The 19860-nt window shown below is 45.1% G+C and overlaps 1 protein-coding gene across 1 annotated transcript in view; it reads left to right on the plus strand.

Moving 5' to 3' along the window:
* Positions 1-19860, plus strand: part of LOC141146060 (meprin A subunit beta-like) — a 183547-nt gene that overhangs the window by 26334 nt on the left and 137353 nt on the right. The window contains exons 2-3 of the mRNA XM_073632822.1: positions 15804-15879; positions 16449-16566. Coding sequence (XP_073488923.1) covers positions 15804-15879; positions 16449-16566 — 194 coding nt within the window. The remainder of the gene's footprint in view (positions 1-15803; positions 15880-16448; positions 16567-19860) is intronic.

A 19860-nucleotide genomic window follows, 5' to 3' on the forward strand; every position in this document is an offset into this window, starting at 1 on the left:
ACTCACAATTTGTGCATATTCATTGGGTGGATAACACACCCGTTTTCCTTTTTCCCCTTGAGTGCCTCTAATTCCTAACTCAGATTACCTTTTTGTTTATTAATTATCCCATTACGTCGGAGTTTGAGCCCCCTCCTTTAGATGGACCTTACATGGGAGCAGCCCTATCACTGACCATGCAGGTTAAGTTCCATATTGTCAGACGTCCCTTCACATTTACCCCACTATACCATGTTTCAACTCATACTTTTAACACTACATCTATCATTGCCATTAATAGGGTTTGGTCAGTCTATATTCACTACCCTTTACCCAAGAGTATGTGCTACTATGGACCGTTTAATTTCCGGTCCAGTGTGATTATTGTGTTATCCATACCCCTAATCCGTAGCTGACCCTTACCCATGTTGGCCCTTTGTAACCTAATCCTATCATTGCTACATCATCGCCCTTCTGCGATTACCCCTTTCTAGCCTAGAATATTATATTATGTAGTTTGACACCCTATGGAGTTCCCTGCCTTCATGTCATCTAACCCCTAATCTAATTATTGTTAGGATTTATTCCATTTTTCCCACCCATCTACCATGGCTTCCTTGCTGTTGGTTGTCACTATTATCCTCAGATTTCTATCCCTACTACGTTTTATTCAGATCCACTGTTTTACACATGCTCACGTTTTTTATTTTATTATCTGTCACTACCAATCAACCATGTATAATTTTCATTCATTCCCTCATCACTCTTCACCACATCACTTCCATTCATTTACAACACACACTTCATCTTTCATTGGCACATCCAAAAACCCCCCCCCTCCCCCCTACACCCCCTCCCCCCACACCCCTTTCCCCCCCTCCTTGTTCCCTGTCCTTATTCTCACTCCTATCACTCACCAACAGGTAGCCCCAACTGATTAATGCTTTCATCTCTCAACCAGGCCTCTCAGTAGCCAATGCTGCCCCCCTCTGTTTGTAGTGCCATCTATGGGGACCAAGTCCCGTTTGTGTTTACCAACACCTTAATGGATTGAGTGGCATTTTACTGCCACTCTTATTTCTTTTACACATACTGCCATTTATTTATTACCATTTTTTGTTATGATGTTCAATGTTTTTGTTTATTTTGTTCGGCTGACCCTAGGTGCCCTGTGTGGTCCGTGGCTGCCTGTGCCTTTCCGAGCGGCGGACATGTGTTTCTCCTGGCAGGAGAAGACGCCCTGGTGTTCGTCTCCTGCTTGTCCTTGCGGAGCCCAGGGTTTCCTACCCACGGGCTCGCCTTGAACGCGCTTGCGCAGTAGCGCGGTCCGCGCACCTGCGCAGTGCGGAGAAACTGACCCGGTGACGTCAGACGCTTGCCGGCTGGCGGCGTCGTGGGCGTCTCCGGGTTGGGGAGCTCACTTAATGGGCCCTCGGGCCTGTGAGTGAGCATCTGAGCTCTCCCCATGATAGACTGCTGACGTGGGGCTGGGATGGAACGGAGGCCTTCAACACCTCACTGGTGTACATCTATAGGTACGTTATGTTCTCTTACCTTGGATACTATCCTCTACCCGACGCTATCTATTTTAGATACCTTCACTTGGATTTTATCCTGTATCTCATGTTACATTTGATACTATTTATTGACAGACTGCCATGCAACCCTGTGGTTATCTACCCTTAGTGGTGGACTTCCACACATTGTACCCTTCATGATGCCCCAGCGCTTGGAATTGGTTGGTTCTCCTGCTCATTATGGGCCACCCGACCCCCACGCCATCGCAAGCCTTTTCGTGGCTAGCATATGTATTACCCTTCGTCCCAACTATTATGGTAAGCCATATCACACGCTTCTATTGTTTACTAGCCCAGTGTAATCCCTCTTGTTTTGTTCCCCTTCCCTTCCTCCCTTTACCCTCCCTGTTCCTGTGCATTGTCTGCTCCTCCTCACCCCGTCCCCTACCTTCCCTTTCCCCCCCTCTCTCCCCCCCCCTTTTTTGCCCTTCCCTCCACTACCCCCTCCCCTGGTGTCCCTCCCAGTCTCCCCCCCCCTCCCCCCCTCCCTTTCTTCCCCCCCCTTCCCCTTCCCATGTTCCATTACCCTTACCCTCCTTCCCTCTTCCCTTCCCGCTCCCCCTTTCTCCCTCCTTTTTCCCCCCCTCCCCTTTTCCCCCCCTCCCCCCCCCCCTCCCCCCAGTTTCCTTCCCCCTTTTTCCCTTGGCCCTCCCTCCCCTCTCTTTCCGCTCCCTCAATATGTGGTTGGCTAATCCATTGTATCCTTTCACCAGCTATCTTTGTAGCCCCCCACTTACGCTATGCTTTTTACTTAGAGGGCTCTAAACTATCCCCCTTGTCCGCCGCGGGGGAGAGTTGTTTGGGTGGCCCGGTGCCGCACACGATCACCCAATTATAGGGTAAGCCAAACTAGTAATTATGTTTTATTCTTTCCCCTTTCTACATGCTGTTTTTAAGATCACTACTTGTAGTGTATTGTACATTGTTTTTTGCCTGTATTGCATTATATTATTTGTCTTATAGATTGGTCCTCCTGAGGAAGCGATAATATCGCGAAACTAGTCGAGAACCAGACCAGTCAATATTTTGTAATTTACAGATATTCTTTGGTGATCTTTGAATTTCTGTTTTTGCATTTTAATCTGTATACCATGTATTTCCTGTTTGTAATAAATTCCTTTTATACATTCTGTCTATCATCGTTTACCTGTACCGGTATAGTCCAGCCATTTTAGGGTGTGAACAGTATGGGGCCAACATCAGCCACTGTCCCCTATGTCCCACTCTCTTTTCCTTGTACATATTAATTTGGATGATGGTACGGTTTAAATTTTACTACCCTTATTATTTGAGGCTATACTCACAATTTGTGCATATTCATTGGGTGGATAACACACCCGTTTTCCTTTTTCCCCTTGAGTGCCTCTAATTCCTAACTCAGATTACCTTTTTGTTTATTAATTATCCCATTACGTCGGAGTTTGAGCCCCCTCCTTTAGATGGACCTTACATGGGAGCAGCCCTATCACTGACCATGCAGGTTAAGTTCCATATTGTCAGACGTCCCTTCACATTTACCCCACTATACCATGTTTCAACTCATACTTTTAACACTACATCTATCATTGCCATTAATAGGGTTTGGTCAGTCTATATTCACTACCCTTTACCCAAGAGTATGTGCTACTATGGACCGTTTAATTTCCGGTCCAGTGTGATTATTGTGTTATCCATACCCCTAATCCGTAGCTGACCCTTACCCATGTTGGCCCTTTGTAACCTAATCCTATCATTGCTACATCATCGCCCTTCTGCGATTACCCCTTTCTAGCCTAGAATATTATATTATGTAGTTTGACACCCTATGGAGTTCCCTGCCTTCATGTCATCTAACCCCTAATCTAATTATTGTTAGGATTTATTCCATTTTTCCCACCCATCTACCATGGCTTCCTTGCTGTTGGTTGTCACTATTATCCTCAGATTTCTATCCCTACTACGTTTTATTCAGATCCACTGTTTTACACATGCTCACGTTTTTTATTTTATTATCTGTCACTACCAATCAACCATGTATAATTTTCATTCATTCCCTCATCACTCTTCACCACATCACTTCCATTCATTTACAACACACACTTCATCTTTCATTGGCACATCCAAAAACCCCCCCCCTCCCCCCTACACCCCCTCCCCCCACACCCCTTTCCCCCCCTCCTTGTTCCCTGTCCTTATTCTCACTCCTATCACTCACCAACAGGTAGCCCCAACTGATTAATGCTTTCATCTCTCAACCAGGCCTCTCAGTAGCCAATGCTGCCCCCCTCTGTTTGTAGTGCCATCTATGGGGACCAAGTCCCGTTTGTGTTTACCAACACCTTAATGGATTGAGTGGCATTTTACTGCCACTCTTATTTCTTTTACACATACTGCCATTTATTTATTACCATTTTTTGTTATGATGTTCAATGTTTTTGTTTATTTTGTTCGGCTGACCCTAGGTGCCCTGTGTGGTCCGTGGCTGCCTGTGCCTTTCCGAGCGGCGGACATGTGTTTCTCCTGGCAGGAGAAGACGCCCTGGTGTTCGTCTCCTGCTTGTCCTTGCGGAGCCCAGGGTTTCCTACCCACGGGCTCGCCTTGAACGCGCTTGCGCAGTAGCGCGGTCCGCGCACCTGCGCAGTGCGGAGAAACTGACCCGGTGACGTCAGACGCTTGCCGGCTGGCGGCGTCGTGGGCGTCTCCGGGTTGGGGAGCTCACTTAATGGGCCCTCGGGCCTGTGAGTGAGCATCTGAGCTCTCCCCATGATAGACTGCTGACGTGGGGCTGGGATGGAACGGAGGCCTTCAACACCTCACTGGTGTACATCTATAGGTACGTTATGTTCTCTTACCTTGGATACTATCCTCTACCCGACGCTATCTATTTTAGATACCTTCACTTGGATTTTATCCTGTATCTCATGTTACATTTGATACTATTTATTGACAGACTGCCATGCAACCCTGTGGTTATCTACCCTTAGTGGTGGACTTCCACACATTGTACCCTTCATGATGCCCCAGCGCTTGGAATTGGTTGGTTCTCCTGCTCATTATGGGCCACCCGACCCCCACGCCATCGCAAGCCTTTTCGTGGCTAGCATATGTATTACCCTTCGTCCCAACTATTATGGTAAGCCATATCACACGCTTCTATTGTTTACTAGCCCAGTGTAATCCCTCTTGTTTTGTTCCCCTTCCCTTCCTCCCTTTACCCTCCCTGTTCCTGTGCATTGTCTGCTCCTCCTCACCCCGTCCCCTACCTTCCCTTTCCCCCCCTCTCTCCCCCCCCCTTTTTTGCCCTTCCCTCCACTACCCCCTCCCCTGGTGTCCCTCCCAGTCTCCCCCCCCCTCCCCCCCTCCCTTTCTTCCCCCCCCTTCCCCTTCCCATGTTCCATTACCCTTACCCTCCTTCCCTCTTCCCTTCCCGCTCCCCCTTTCTCCCTCCTTTTTCCCCCCCTCCCCTTTTCCCCCCCTCCCCCCCCCCCTCCCCCCAGTTTCCTTCCCCCTTTTTCCCTTGGCCCTCCCTCCCCTCTCTTTCCGCTCCCTCAATATGTGGTTGGCTAATCCATTATATCCTTTCACCAGCTATCTTTGTAGCCCCCCACTTACGCTATGCTTTTTACTTAGAGGGCTCTAAACTATCCCCCTTGTCCGCCGCGGGGGAGAGTTGTTTGGGTGGCCCGGTGCCGCACACGATCACCCAATTATAGGGTAAGCCAAACTAGTAATTATGTTTTATTCTTTCCCCTTTCTACATGCTGTTTTTAAGATCACTACTTGTAGTGTATTGTACATTGTTTTTTGCCTGTATTGCATTATATTATTTGTCTTATAGATTGGTCCTCCTGAGGAAGCGATAATATCGCGAAACTAGTCGAGAACCAGACCAGTCAATATTTTGTAATTTACAGATATTCTTTGGTGATCTTTGAATTTCTGTTTTTGCATTTTAATCTGTATACCATGTATTTCCTGTTTGTAATAAATTCCTTTTATACATTCTGTCTATCATCGTTTACCTGTACCGGTATAGTCCAGCCATTTTAGGGTGTGAACAGTATGGGGCCAACATCAGCCACTGTCCCCTATGTCCCACTCTCTTTTCCTTGTACATATTAATTTGGATGATGGTACGGTTTAAATTTTACTACCCTTATTATTTGAGGCTATACTCACAATTTGTGCATATTCATTGGGTGGATAACACACCCGTTTTCCTTTTTCCCCTTGAGTGCCTCTAATTCCTAACTCAGATTACCTTTTTGTTTATTAATTATCCCATTACGTCGGAGTTTGAGCCCCCTCCTTTAGATGGACCTTACATGGGAGCAGCCCTATCACTGACCATGCAGGTTAAGTTCCATATTGTCAGACGTCCCTTCACATTTACCCCACTATACCATGTTTCAACTCATACTTTTAACACTACATCTATCATTGCCATTAATAGGGTTTGGTCAGTCTATATTCACTACCCTTTACCCAAGAGTATGTGCTACTATGGACCGTTTAATTTCCGGTCCAGTGTGATTATTGTGTTATCCATACCCCTAATCCGTAGCTGACCCTTACCCATGTTGGCCCTTTGTAACCTAATCCTATCATTGCTACATCATCGCCCTTCTGCGATTACCCCTTTCTAGCCTAGAATATTATATTATGTAGTTTGACACCCTATGGAGTTCCCTGCCTTCATGTCATCTAACCCCTAATCTAATTATTGTTAGGATTTATTCCATTTTTCCCACCCATCTACCATGGCTTCCTTGCTGTTGGTTGTCACTATTATCCTCAGATTTCTATCCCTACTACGTTTTATTCAGATCCACTGTTTTACACATGCTCACGTTTTTTATTTTATTATCTGTCACTACCAATCAACCATGTATAATTTTCATTCATTCCCTCATCACTCTTCACCACATCACTTCCATTCATTTACAACACACACTTCATCTTTCATTGGCACATCCAAAAACCCCCCCCCTCCCCCCTACACCCCCTCCCCCCACACCCCTTTCCCCCCCTCCTTGTTCCCTGTCCTTATTCTCACTCCTATCACTCACCAACAGGTAGCCCCAACTGATTAATGCTTTCATCTCTCAACCAGGCCTCTCAGTAGCCAATGCTGCCCCCCTCTGTTTGTAGTGCCATCTATGGGGACCAAGTCCCGTTTGTGTTTACCAACACCTTAATGGATTGAGTGGCATTTTACTGCCACTCTTATTTCTTTTACACATACTGCCATTTATTTATTACCATTTTTTGTTATGATGTTCAATGTTTTTGTTTATTTTGTTCGGCTGACCCTAGGTGCCCTGTGTGGTCCGTGGCTGCCTGTGCCTTTCCGAGCGGCGGACATGTGTTTCTCCTGGCAGGAGAAGACGCCCTGGTGTTCGTCTCCTGCTTGTCCTTGCGGAGCCCAGGGTTTCCTACCCACGGGCTCGCCTTGAACGCGCTTGCGCAGTAGCGCGGTCCGCGCACCTGCGCAGTGCGGAGAAACTGACCCGGTGACGTCAGACGCTTGCCGGCTGGCGGCGTCGTGGGCGTCTCCGGGTTGGGGAGCTCACTTAATGGGCCCTCGGGCCTGTGAGTGAGCATCTGAGCTCTCCCCATGATAGACTGCTGACGTGGGGCTGGGATGGAACGGAGGCCTTCAACACCTCACTGGTGTACATCTATAGGTACGTTATGTTCTCTTACCTTGGATACTATCCTCTACCCGACGCTATCTATTTTAGATACCTTCACTTGGATTTTATCCTGTATCTCATGTTACATTTGATACTATTTATTGACAGACTGCCATGCAACCCTGTGGTTATCTACCCTTAGTGGTGGACTTCCACACATTGTACCCTTCATGATGCCCCAGCGCTTGGAATTGGTTGGTTCTCCTGCTCATTATGGGCCACCCGACCCCCACGCCATCGCAAGCCTTTTCGTGGCTAGCATATGTATTACCCTTCGTCCCAACTATTATGGTAAGCCATATCACACGCTTCTATTGTTTACTAGCCCAGTGTAATCCCTCTTGTTTTGTTCCCCTTCCCTTCCTCCCTTTACCCTCCCTGTTCCTGTGCATTGTCTGCTCCTCCTCACCCCGTCCCCTACCTTCCCTTTCCCCCCCTCTCCCCCCCCCCTTTTTTGCCCTTCCCTCCACTACCCCCTCCCCTGGTGTCCCTCCCAGTCTCCCCCCCCCCTCCCCCCCTCCCTTTCTTCCCCCCCCTTCCCCTTCCCATGTTCCATTACCCTTACCCTCCTTCCCTCTTCCCTTCCCGCTCCCCCTTTCTCCCTCCTTTTTCCCCCCCTCCCCTTTTCCCCCCCTCCCCCCCCCCTCCCCCCAGTTTCCTTCCCCCTTTTTCCCTTGGCCCTCCCTCCCCTCTCTTTCCGCTCCCTCAATATGTGGTTGGCTAATCCATTGTATCCTTTCACCAGCTATCTTTGTAGCCCCCCACTTACGCTATGCTTTTTACTTAGAGGGCTCTAAACTATCCCCCTTGTCCGCCGCGGGGGAGAGTTGTTTGGGTGGCCCGGTGCCGCACACGATCACCCAATTATAGGGTAAGCCGAACTAGTAATTATGTTTTATTCTTTCCCCTTTCTACATGCTGTTTTTAAGATCACTACTTGTAGTGTATTGTACATTGTTTTTTGCCTGTATTGCATTATATTATTTGTCTTATAGATTGGTCCTCCTGAGGAAGCGATAATATCGCGAAACTAGTCGAGAACCAGACCAGTCAATATTTTGTAATTTACAGATATTCTTTGGTGATCTTTGAATTTCTGTTTTTGCATTTTAATCTGTATACCATGTATTTCCTGTTTGTAATAAATTCCTTTTATACATTCTGTCTATCATCGTTTACCTGTACCGGTATAGTCCAGCCATTTTAGGGTGTGAACAGTATGGGGCCAACATCAGCCACTGTCCCCTATGTCCCACTCTCTTTTCCTTGTACATATTAATTTGGATGATGGTACGGTTTAAATTTTACTACCCTTATTATTTGAGGCTATACTCACAATTTGTGCATATTCATTGGGTGGATAACACACCCGTTTTCCTTTTTCCCCTTGAGTGCCTCTAATTCCTAACTCAGATTACCTTTTTGTTTATTAATTATCCCATTACGTCGGAGTTTGAGCCCCCTCCTTTAGATGGACCTTACATGGGAGCAGCCCTATCACTGACCATGCAGGTTAAGTTCCATATTGTCAGACGTCCCTTCACATTTACCCCACTATACCATGTTTCAACTCATACTTTTAACACTACATCTATCATTGCCATTAATAGGGTTTGGTCAGTCTATATTCACTACCCTTTACCCAAGAGTATGTGCTACTATGGACCGTTTAATTTCCGGTCCAGTGTGATTATTGTGTTATCCATACCCCTAATCCGTAGCTGACCCTTACCCATGTTGGCCCTTTGTAACCTAATCCTATCATTGCTACATCATCGCCCTTCTGCGATTACCCCTTTCTAGCCTAGAATATTATATTATGTAGTTTGACACCCTATGGAGTTCCCTGCCTTCATGTCATCTAACCCCTAATCTAATTATTGTTAGGATTTATTCCATTTTTCCCACCCATCTACCATGGCTTCCTTGCTGTTGGTTGTCACTATTATCCTCAGATTTCTATCCCTACTACGTTTTATTCAGATCCACTGTTTTACACATGCTCACGTTTTTTATTTTATTATCTGTCACTACCAATCAACCATGTATAATTTTCATTCATTCCCTCATCACTCTTCACCACATCACTTCCATTCATTTACAACACACACTTCATCTTTCATTGGCACATCCAAAAACCCCCCCCCTCCCCCCTACACCCCCTCCCCCCACACCCCTTTCCCCCCCTCCTTGTTCCCTGTCCTTATTCTCACTCCTATCACTCACCAACAGGTAGCCCCAACTGATTAATGCTTTCATCTCTCAACCAGGCCTCTCAGTAGCCAATGCTGCCCCCCTCTGTTTGTAGTGCCATCTATGGGGACCAAGTCCCGTTTGTGTTTACCAACACCTTAATGGATTGAGTGGCATTTTACTGCCACTCTTATTTCTTTTACACATACTGCCATTTATTTATTACCATTTTTTGTTATGATGTTCAATGTTTTTGTTTATTTTGTTCGGCTGACCCTAGGTGCCCTGTGTGGTCCGTGGCTGCCTGTGCCTTTCCGAGCGGCGGACATGTGTTTCTCCTGGCAGGAGAAGACGCCCTGGTGTTCGTCTCCTGCTTGTCCTTGCGGAGCCCAGGGTTTCCTACCCACGGGCTCGCCTTGAACGCGCTTGCGCAGTAGCGCGGTCCGCGCACCTGCGCAGTGCGGAGAAACTGACCCGGTGACGTCAGACGCTTGCCGGCTGGCGGCGTCGTGGGCGTCTCCGGGTTGGGGAGCTCACTTAATGGGCCCTCGGGCCTGTGAGTGAGCATCTGAGCTCTCCCCATGATAGACTGCTGACGTGGGGCTGGGATGGAACGGAGGCCTTCAACACCTCACTGGTGTACATCTATAGGTACGTTATGTTCTCTTACCTTGGATACTATCCTCTACCCGACGCTATCTATTTTAGATACCTTCACTTGGATTTTATCCTGTATCTCATGTTACATTTGATACTATTTATTGACAGACTGCCATGCAACCCTGTGGTTATCTACCCTTAGTGGTGGACTTCCACACATTGTACCCTTCATGATGCCCCAGCGCTTGGAATTGGTTGGTTCTCCTGCTCATTATGGGCCACCCGACCCCCACGCCATCGCAAGCCTTTTCGTGGCTAGCATATGTATTACCCTTCGTCCCAACTATTATGGTAAGCCATATCACACGCTTCTATTGTTTACTAGCCCAGTGTAATCCCTCTTGTTTTGTTCCCCTTCCCTTCCTCCCTTTACCCTCCCTGTTCCTGTGCATTGTCTGCTCCTCCTCACCCCGTCCCCTACCTTCCCTTTCCCCCCCTCTCTCCCCCCCCCTTTTTTGCCCTTCCCTCCACTACCCCCTCCCCTGGTGTCCCTCCCAGTCTCCCCCCCCCCTCCCCCCCTCCCTTTCTTCCCCCCCCTTCCCCTTCCCATGTTCCATTACCCTTACCCTCCTTCCCTCTTCCCTTCCCGCTCCCCCTTTCTCCCTCCTTTTTCCCCCCCTCCCCTTTTCCCCCCCTCCCCCCCCCCCTCCCCCCAGTTTCCTTCCCCCTTTTTCCCTTGGCCCTCCCTCCCCTCTCTTTCCGCTCCCTCAATATGTGGTTGGCTAATCCATTGTATCCTTTCACCAGCTATCTTTGTAGCCCCCCACTTACGCTATGCTTTTTACTTAGAGGGCTCTAAACTATCCCCCTTGTCCGCCGCGGGGGAGAGTTGTTTGGGTGGCCCGGTGCCGCACACGATCACCCAATTATAGGGTAAGCCGAACTAGTAATTATGTTTTATTCTTTCCCCTTTCTACATGCTGTTTTTAAGATCACTACTTGTAGTGTATTGTACATTGTTTTTTGCCTGTATTGCATTATATTATTTGTCTTATAGATTGGTCCTCCTGAGGAAGCGATAATATCGCGAAACTAGTCGAGAACCAGACCAGTCAATATTTTGTAATTTACAGATATTCTTTGGTGATCTTTGAATTTCTGTTTTTGCATTTTAATCTGTATACCATGTATTTCCTGTTTGTAATAAATTCCTTTTATACATTCTGTCTATCATCGTTTACCTGTACCGGTATAGTCCAGCCATTTTAGGGTGTGAACAGTATGGGGCCAACATCAGCCACTGTCCCCTATGTCCCACTCTCTTTTCCTTGTACATATTAATTTGGATGATGGTACGGTTTAAATTTTACTACCCTTATTATTTGAGGCTATACTCACAATTTGTGCATATTCATTGGGTGGATAACACACCCGTTTTCCTTTTTCCCCTTGAGTGCCTCTAATTCCTAACTCAGATTACCTTTTTGTTTATTAATTATCCCATTACGTCGGAGTTTGAGCCCCCTCCTTTAGATGGACCTTACATGGGAGCAGCCCTATCACTGACCATGCAGGTTAAGTTCCATATTGTCAGACGTCCCTTCACATTTACCCCACTATACCATGTTTCAACTCATACTTTTAACACTACATCTATCATTGCCATTAATAGGGTTTGGTCAGTCTATATTCACTACCCTTTACCCAAGAGTATGTGCTACTATGGACCGTTTAATTTCCGGTCCAGTGTGATTATTGTGTTATCCATACCCCTAATCCGTAGCTGACCCTTACCCATGTTGGCCCTTTGTAACCTAATCCTATCATTGCTACATCATCGCCCTTCTGCGATTACCCCTTTCTAGCCTAGAATATTATATTATGTAGTTTGACACCCTATGGAGTTCCCTGCCTTCATGTCATCTAACCCCTAATCTAATTATTGTTAGGATTTATTCCATTTTTCCCACCCATCTACCATGGCTTCCTTGCTGTTGGTTGTCACTATTATCCTCAGATTTCTATCCCTACTACGTTTTATTCAGATCCACTGTTTTACACATGCTCACGTTTTTTATTTTATTATCTGTCACTACCAATCAACCATGTATAATTTTCATTCATTCCCTCATCACTCTTCACCACATCACTTCCATTCATTTACAACACACACTTCATCTTTCATTGGCACATCCAAAAACCCCCCCCCTCCCCCTACACCCCCTCCCCCCACACCCCTTTCCCCCCCCTCCTTGTTCCCTGTCCTTATTCTCACTCCTATCACTCACCAACAGGTAGCCCCAACTGATTAATGCTTTCATCTCTCAACCAGGCCTCTCAGTAGCCAATGCTGCCCCCCTCTGTTTGTAGTGCCATCTATGGGGACCAAGTCCCGTTTGTGTTTACCAACACCTTAATGGATTGAGTGGCATTTTACTGCCACTCTTATTTCTTTTACACATACTGCCATTTATTTATTACCATTTTTTGTTATGATGTTCAATGTTTTTGTTTATTTTGTTCGGCTGACCCTAGGTGCCCTGTGTGGTCCGTGGCTGCCTGTGCCTTTCCGAGCGGCGGACATGTGTTTCTCCTGGCAGGAGAAGACGCCCTGGTGTTCGTCTCCTGCTTGTCCTTGCGGAGCCCAGGGTTTCCTACCCACGGGCTCGCCTTGAACGCGCTTGCGCAGTAGCGCGGTCCGCGCACCTGCGCAGTGCGGAGAAACTGACCCGGTGACGTCAGACGCTTGCCGGCTGGCGGCGTCGTGGGCGTCTCCGGGTTGGGGAGCTCACTTAATGGGCCCTCGGGCCTGTGAGTGAGCATCTGAGCTCTCCCCATGATAGACTGCTGACGTGGGGCTGGGATGGAACGGAGGCCTTCAACACCTCACTGGTGTACATCTATAGGTACGTTATGTTCTCTTACCTTGGATACTATCCTCTACCCGACGCTATCTATTTTAGATACCTTCACTTGGATTTTATCCTGTATCTCATGTTACATTTGATACTATTTATTGACAGACTGCCATGCAACCCTGTGGTTATCTACCCTTAGTGGTGGACTTCCACACATTGTACCCTTCATGATGCCCCAGCGCTTGGAATTGGTTGGTTCTCCTGCTCATTATGGGCCACCCGACCCCCACGCCATCGCAAGCCTTTTCGTGGCTAGCATATGTATTACCCTTCGTCCCAACTATTATGGTAAGCCATATCACACGCTTCTATTGTTTACTAGCCCAGTGTAATCCCTCTTGTTTTGTTCCCCTTCCCTTCCTCCCTTTACCCTCCCTGTTCCTGTGCATTGTCTGCTCCTCCTCACCCCGTCCCCTACCTTCCCTTTCCCCCCCTCTCTCCCCCCCCCTTTTTTGCCCTTCCCTCCACTACCCCCTCCCCTGGTGTCCCTCCCAGTCTCCCCCCCCCCTCCCCCCCTCCCTTTCTTCCCCCCCCTTCCCCTTCCCATGTTCCATTACCCTTACCCTCCTTCCCTCTTCCCTTCCCGCTCCCCCTTTCTCCCTCCTTTTTCCCCCCCTCCCCTTTTCCCCCCCTCCCCCCCCCCCTCCCCCCAGTTTCCTTCCCCCTTTTTCCCTTGGCCCTCCCTCCCCTCTCTTTCCGCTCCCTCAATATGTGGTTGGCTAATCCATTGTATCCTTTCACCAGCTATCTTTGTAGCCCCCCACTTACGCTATGCTTTTTACTTAGAGGGCTCTAAACTATCCCCCTTGTCCGCCGCGGGGGAGAGTTGTTTGGGTGGCCCGGTGCCGCACACGATCACCCAATTATAGGGTAAGCCGAACTAGTAATTATGTTTTATTCTTTCCCCTTTCTACATGCTGTTTTTAAGATCACTACTTGTAGTGTATTGTACATTGTTTTTTGCCTGTATTGCATTATATTATTTGTCTTATAGATTGGTCCTCCTGAGGAAGCGATAATATCGCGAAACTAGTCGAGAACCAGACCAGTCAATATTTTGTAATTTACAGATATTCTTTGGTGATCTTTGAATTTCTGTTTTTGCATTTTAATCTGTATACCATGTATTTCCTGTTTGTAATAAATTCCTTTTATACATTCTGTCTATCATCGTTTACCTGTACCGGTATAGTCCAGCCATTTTAGGGTGTGAACAGTATGGGGCCAACATCAGCCACTGTCCCCTATGTCCCACTCTCTTTTCCTTGTACATATTAATTTGGATGATGGTACGGTTTAAATTTTACTACCCTTATTATTTGAGGCTATACTCACAATTTGTACTTTACATTGTAGCAAAGTGTAATTTCTTCAGTGTTGTCACATGAAAAGATATAATAAAATATTTACAAAAATGTAAAGAGGTGTACTCACTTTTGTGAGATACTGTATATAGGCTTATGACATCATGCACAGCTCTCTCTCTCACTCTTGTGGGAGTTTGCCAGAAAGAGAGGGGGATGAGTCCTCAGAGGGCCAATGAAAGCTGCAGAGCTGGAGGTGTGCCTCTGTGTGTCTGTGTAAACCCAGGAAGTGAACAGGCAGCAACTTCAGCTGCCTACAGTTAGAATGGATGCAACCAGACTTAGTGGAGGGAGATTTCTGCAACATATTTGGCAAATACAGAATCACAGTATACTGTATTCTTCTCTACAAATGATAGCTAGAACTGATCCACAAAAGGATAGCTTTACACAGTGGCGTAAAGATGTGGAGACACTTATTGACAAGAAGTGGAAGCAAGCGCTGAAGAATTTATTCAGAGTATCCCTATCCTCCTCACAGTGTTTGACTCAGCTATTTATCATTCATAGGGCCCACTATACTCCTTTAAAGCTATACTCCTGGGGCAAAGCAACTACATCAAACTGTCCAAGTTGTAGCACTGATAAAGGAACACCTATACATATGCTGTGGCGATGTCCTAAATTACATCACTATTGGGAAGGTGTCGTTGATACTGTAAACTCCCTGTGCTTTACACAGGTTCATCTTGATCCAAAACAAGCATTGTTAGGGATTATACCGGAAGATACTCTCCCAGTTGAAATGCATGCGATGTGGTGAGATCTATGTATATGGCCCGTAAACTTATATTACAAAAATGGATATCAAATTATCCGCCAATAATAGACCAATGGACTAAACCGATTAATCTCAATTTAAGACGAGAGGAATTGGCATATAAACATAGGAGTCCAAAAAATGTGTTAAAATCTGGCGCTGGTTGTTAGTATCTAACCTATCTGAGCAGTCAGCTGAATATATCAATGATACTGAGGAAAGTTAATAATTATGAGATAGATTTTTGGAGGGGGATAATTGTATATGTATATATATACCGTTAAGAGGTAATAATTAAATGTAGCACTCAGGTTAGTTTTAAAATGTTATTAATTGTACTTAGGAGAAGGCTGGTTAATGGGCCTGATGTGATGAAGGGCTCTGAGTAATAGTTGAAGTATAGCCTGGTGAGCGCAAACAGAATTTATTTATTTTTTTTATTTTGTTAAAGGTGGGGTTAATTGATGGAAATGTTTTGTGTTTTTGAGTCTGCTGATGTATTAAGGAAAAATTTATAAAAAACTATTTGATTAAAAAAAAGCGGGGAAAAGGGGATTTATAATGTTTTTTCATATCTATGCAAAAATTTGCCTTTCATTTCTTTTTTAAACTGAATGGGTTGTTTTACAAGGTGATCGTTTACAAAAACTTTAACATTGTACTGATGTTACTTAATAAAGAAAAACTATATGCACTATATGTAAATATGTTGCTTGGATTTTGTTTTTGAACCTTAGAAGTCAAGAATTGCAATAATTGGATTGAAGTATAGATGGCCTCTGACAGTCCCTTATTATTTGGAAGATAGTCTTGGTAAGTTTGCAAAACGTAATATATATCATTTAAAGTGATACTAAAGGTTCATTTACAAAAAAAAAAAAAAAATTTTTAAATAACAAACATGTCATACTTGCCTGCTCTGTGCAAGGGTTTTGCACAGAGCGGCCCCGATCCTCCCTTTTTTGGGGTCCCCCGGTGGCGCTCCTGGCTCCTCCTCTTCACTGGGTGCCATCTCGGAGAAGCACTTTCCATGGGGCACCCGGGCGGCTGCGCTCCCGAGTCCTGCTGCTGTGTCACATCAAATCACTGGATTTGGTTGACAGCAGTGTGTGTGTATGTATATATGTATATATATATATATATATATATATATATATATATATATACACACACACATATATAATATATTATGCATGCCAATATTTAGCAAAATATAGCTTTAATATTTTCTTGTGGGTGAGGCCTGTCAGGTAGTCTGTACGGGGCCCACCGATTTCTATCAGCAGCCCTGGCTCCAAGACTTGCACAGAGAAAAACGTATAATGTGTCCAGTTATGATGCTCATAGCTTTGTTTTTTTTTTTCTTAAACTTCTCTCTACAGATATTAATGCTAAAGGCGTGATCCTGAAAGCATTTGAACGCTTCAGATTAAAGACATGTATTGATTTTCAACCATGGAGTGGTGAAAAAAATTACATTTCAGTGTTTAAAGGCCTTGGGTAAGAGGTGTTAAAATGTATACATTAATATTAATTCAATATTTACCTGACTGTTCAAAATTTGATTATAAATACAATAAATAAGACCTCTAAAATATCACATATATTTACAGGTATTTAGAGCACAGGAAAAAATCGCAGTGGCTGCCACAGCATTTAATAGGTTGTTTGCATTAATTTGTAACATGGATTAGACAAAACATTTATTTTATTTATTTGAGGTACTTTATGTAGAGCTGACAAATTACACAGTGTTTTACATATACATTGTACATTCACATTAGTCTCTGTCCTTAAGGAGCTTACAATATAAAGTTTTTAACACACGTTTATACATACTCATACTAGGGCCAATTTAGAAAGGAGGCCTACTACCAGCATGTCTTTGGAATACCAAAACATAGAATCTGGTTGCTGTGAGAATCATATCCACTTGCCTTGCCTAAATGTCTATAAATGCATACCAAACATGAATTTTTACTGTGTGCCCATCACTGTTCATTACTATCTTGCCCTGCAGGGACTACCATGATCACTGTAGTTTGAGGCTGGGTTAACACTATTGCGAATTGGATGCGGGTTTTCCTCATCCAATTCGCATGTCGGGAGCCTGTGACCGGCTCTCAATGGAGCCAGTTCACACAGCTCCGGGACGGATGCAGAGCGAATTGCACAGGGGTCTGGTGTGTCTACTGGTCCGTTTCAGATCCGCATTCAGCCAAAAATTTGCACCGAAATCGGACCTGTAACAATGAACAAGGACGTGCCGGACCCCTGCTGTGAGCCGCTCCGCATAAAGATGTGAACCCAGCCTAAAGTAATGGCTGCAGCAGGAACAAGCATTATTTCCGGTTGATATATTTTGTTGTTGGAGCTCAGAAGAAATATAAGAGCACTGTGTATTTTAATTAATACTTTAGATGCAATGTAAAAAAAGAATTTTAAGACTGAATGTAGTGTGTCAATATGCTTTTTCTGTATTGCATCTGCATCCTCGTAGAGGAACTACGCTGTATCTGAGCACCACAAACTAAAAGCGCTTTTTAACATTCAAAGCAAACTCCCCCATCCATGTCTCCATGCTTTATTTTGCTGAGAAATCACTTTGAAAAACTCCCACTAGCATTCCTTTCAGTGGCCATCTTGAGTAAAGGCAGATAATTCATGTAGCATTTACTTCCTCCATCTGCTCTTAGCTCAGGCATGCAGGCAAGAGGGTGTTCTTTGCTGAAAAAGCCCCTCCTCCCCTCCTGAAGACTCCTAGGATGTGTGACATCATTTGCCTAGGCATGGAAACCAGGAAGTAAAAAACTGTTTAAAACAAGTAAATATGATATACTTTCCTATCTATTTCCCAATGCTAGCAGCATAAGGATTCAAAATAGTCAATGTTGATTGAGAGAGTGAAGTTCCACATTAAGGCACTTATATTTTAGAGGACAGTCTGATTTGAAAGCGCAATTACTCTTCAGATCACTCCATAAACTTTTTGTTCGACCAAATATATGTGTTAGAATATTATTCCAAATTCATAATTCAACACTTATAGGTGTTATATTATATTCATGGCAAGCTTGCAAAATATATTTGGTTATATGATTAATCATAATTTTAAAACAGTATGAGTGAATGACCTTGATCAGAATTTTGGTCAACTAGAATTTCAGTTGAAGCTGAGTCAGTAATATGCTAGATATTTCTGGCGTATGTAGCTAGTTTGAGAATGACATAAAAGGTATCTGGTATAGAATGTCAAGGGAAGTCAAGAATAGAAATGATCTATGAAATTAGACAAATAATATATATGTATATGTTTAAATACTGTTGGGATTAGTGTAATCTCTGTTATAATCATTAGTATTTGTATGAATTTACTTAATATTGTATAAGTTGGTAATATGTTTTACTTAAGCAGACTTTTGGTTATATAACATGATCAGCACATTACAAAACAAGAATAGTGTTACATGAGGGCTTGTCAATCAAAGTCCATATATGACCCTGAATTAGTACCTCCTTTTGTATGGCATATTGCTGAAGTTAACACTAAAGCAAGCCATACATTGTTCTGAGTTTTGAAAAATGATGACATCCACATGGAGCATAAAAAAGACAAGACATCGATATACAGGTGGACACAGGCACAAGGACACACACACAGGGGACAAGTTGAAACAGCTGACCTCTCTCAGGAGCCGAAGACAACATCATTTCCTGCTTCTTTTGACACACACTAAAGAGCATTGAGGAGAAGCACATGGGAAGACACACATGCCAGAGCAGCCATGATTTCAAGCTTGATTTTCATAAGTTTTCTATTTCATATATTTTTACCTACACTGAACTGAACTGCTTTATTTTTACATTGTATTTATTATGCCAACTGTGGGACAATAAACTCACACTTTGTTTCCTGTCGCATCATGGCAGCATACACTTTGGGTTGTGACTCCGCCCCCACAACCTGATAGGACCACATAGCTATAAATTGACGAGACGGCCCCTGCCCCATTCTCTTATTTTTCCTCACCTGTCAGGACCACATGGATCAGCACCCCCTTACCGCTTCGCCCCAGCCAGGTTCTAGCCTCTCCTGGGTGGAAGTCCTTTCCTGTACAGCCTCTAAATGAGCTAGATGGAAGGAGCCCCACTCTGGTGATCTCAGAGGCATTCTTTTTTACCGGCCATAATATAAGTCTTAAACAGGCTTAGTTTTGTTGCCGCAGCCCTAAATATAAGCCTTAAACAGGCTTAGTGGTGAAGTGGCCTTAAAATATAAGCCTTAAACAGGCTTAGTTGTGTGCAGTGGTCTCCCCTTACCTCCACTTTCTTTTCTGGTGCTCCTGGGCTCTGTTATCCCTCAGGAGTCTTCCCAATGCGCGCCGAGCGTCTCGGCGCTTCCGCGCATGCGCAGTGCGCAGTGTCAGGGCATTCTCTGCCTGTTGCCAGTTTTCAAGATGGCGCCAGGTGTCGCACGGCGCTGCTGCCCCAGCAGATCACCGCCAGCCTAATAAGTAAGGGGGGAAAGACATGGTAAGTAGTGAAGACTGAAAAAGAGAGCAGGGTACTACTAACGCTGCCTAAATTGGTCAGTCCTATAAGGTCCTCAAGAACGTCTAGTTCAAGACACAGAGAGACCTTGCACAGAAGAAGCCGCTCCGGTGACAGACGGAGCTGCTCAAATCGCAGGAGAAGTCGCTCGGGCCATAGAGGGAGTAGCAGAAGGAACCGATCCAGATCTTATTCAAGACACAGCCTCTCCCACCATAGAAGATCCCCTGTGCGCAGACATCG

Source organism: Aquarana catesbeiana, linkage group LG05 (genome assembly GCF_042186555.1).
Source record: "Aquarana catesbeiana isolate 2022-GZ linkage group LG05, ASM4218655v1, whole genome shotgun sequence".
Taxonomy (NCBI): domain Eukaryota; kingdom Metazoa; phylum Chordata; class Amphibia; order Anura; family Ranidae; genus Aquarana; species Aquarana catesbeiana.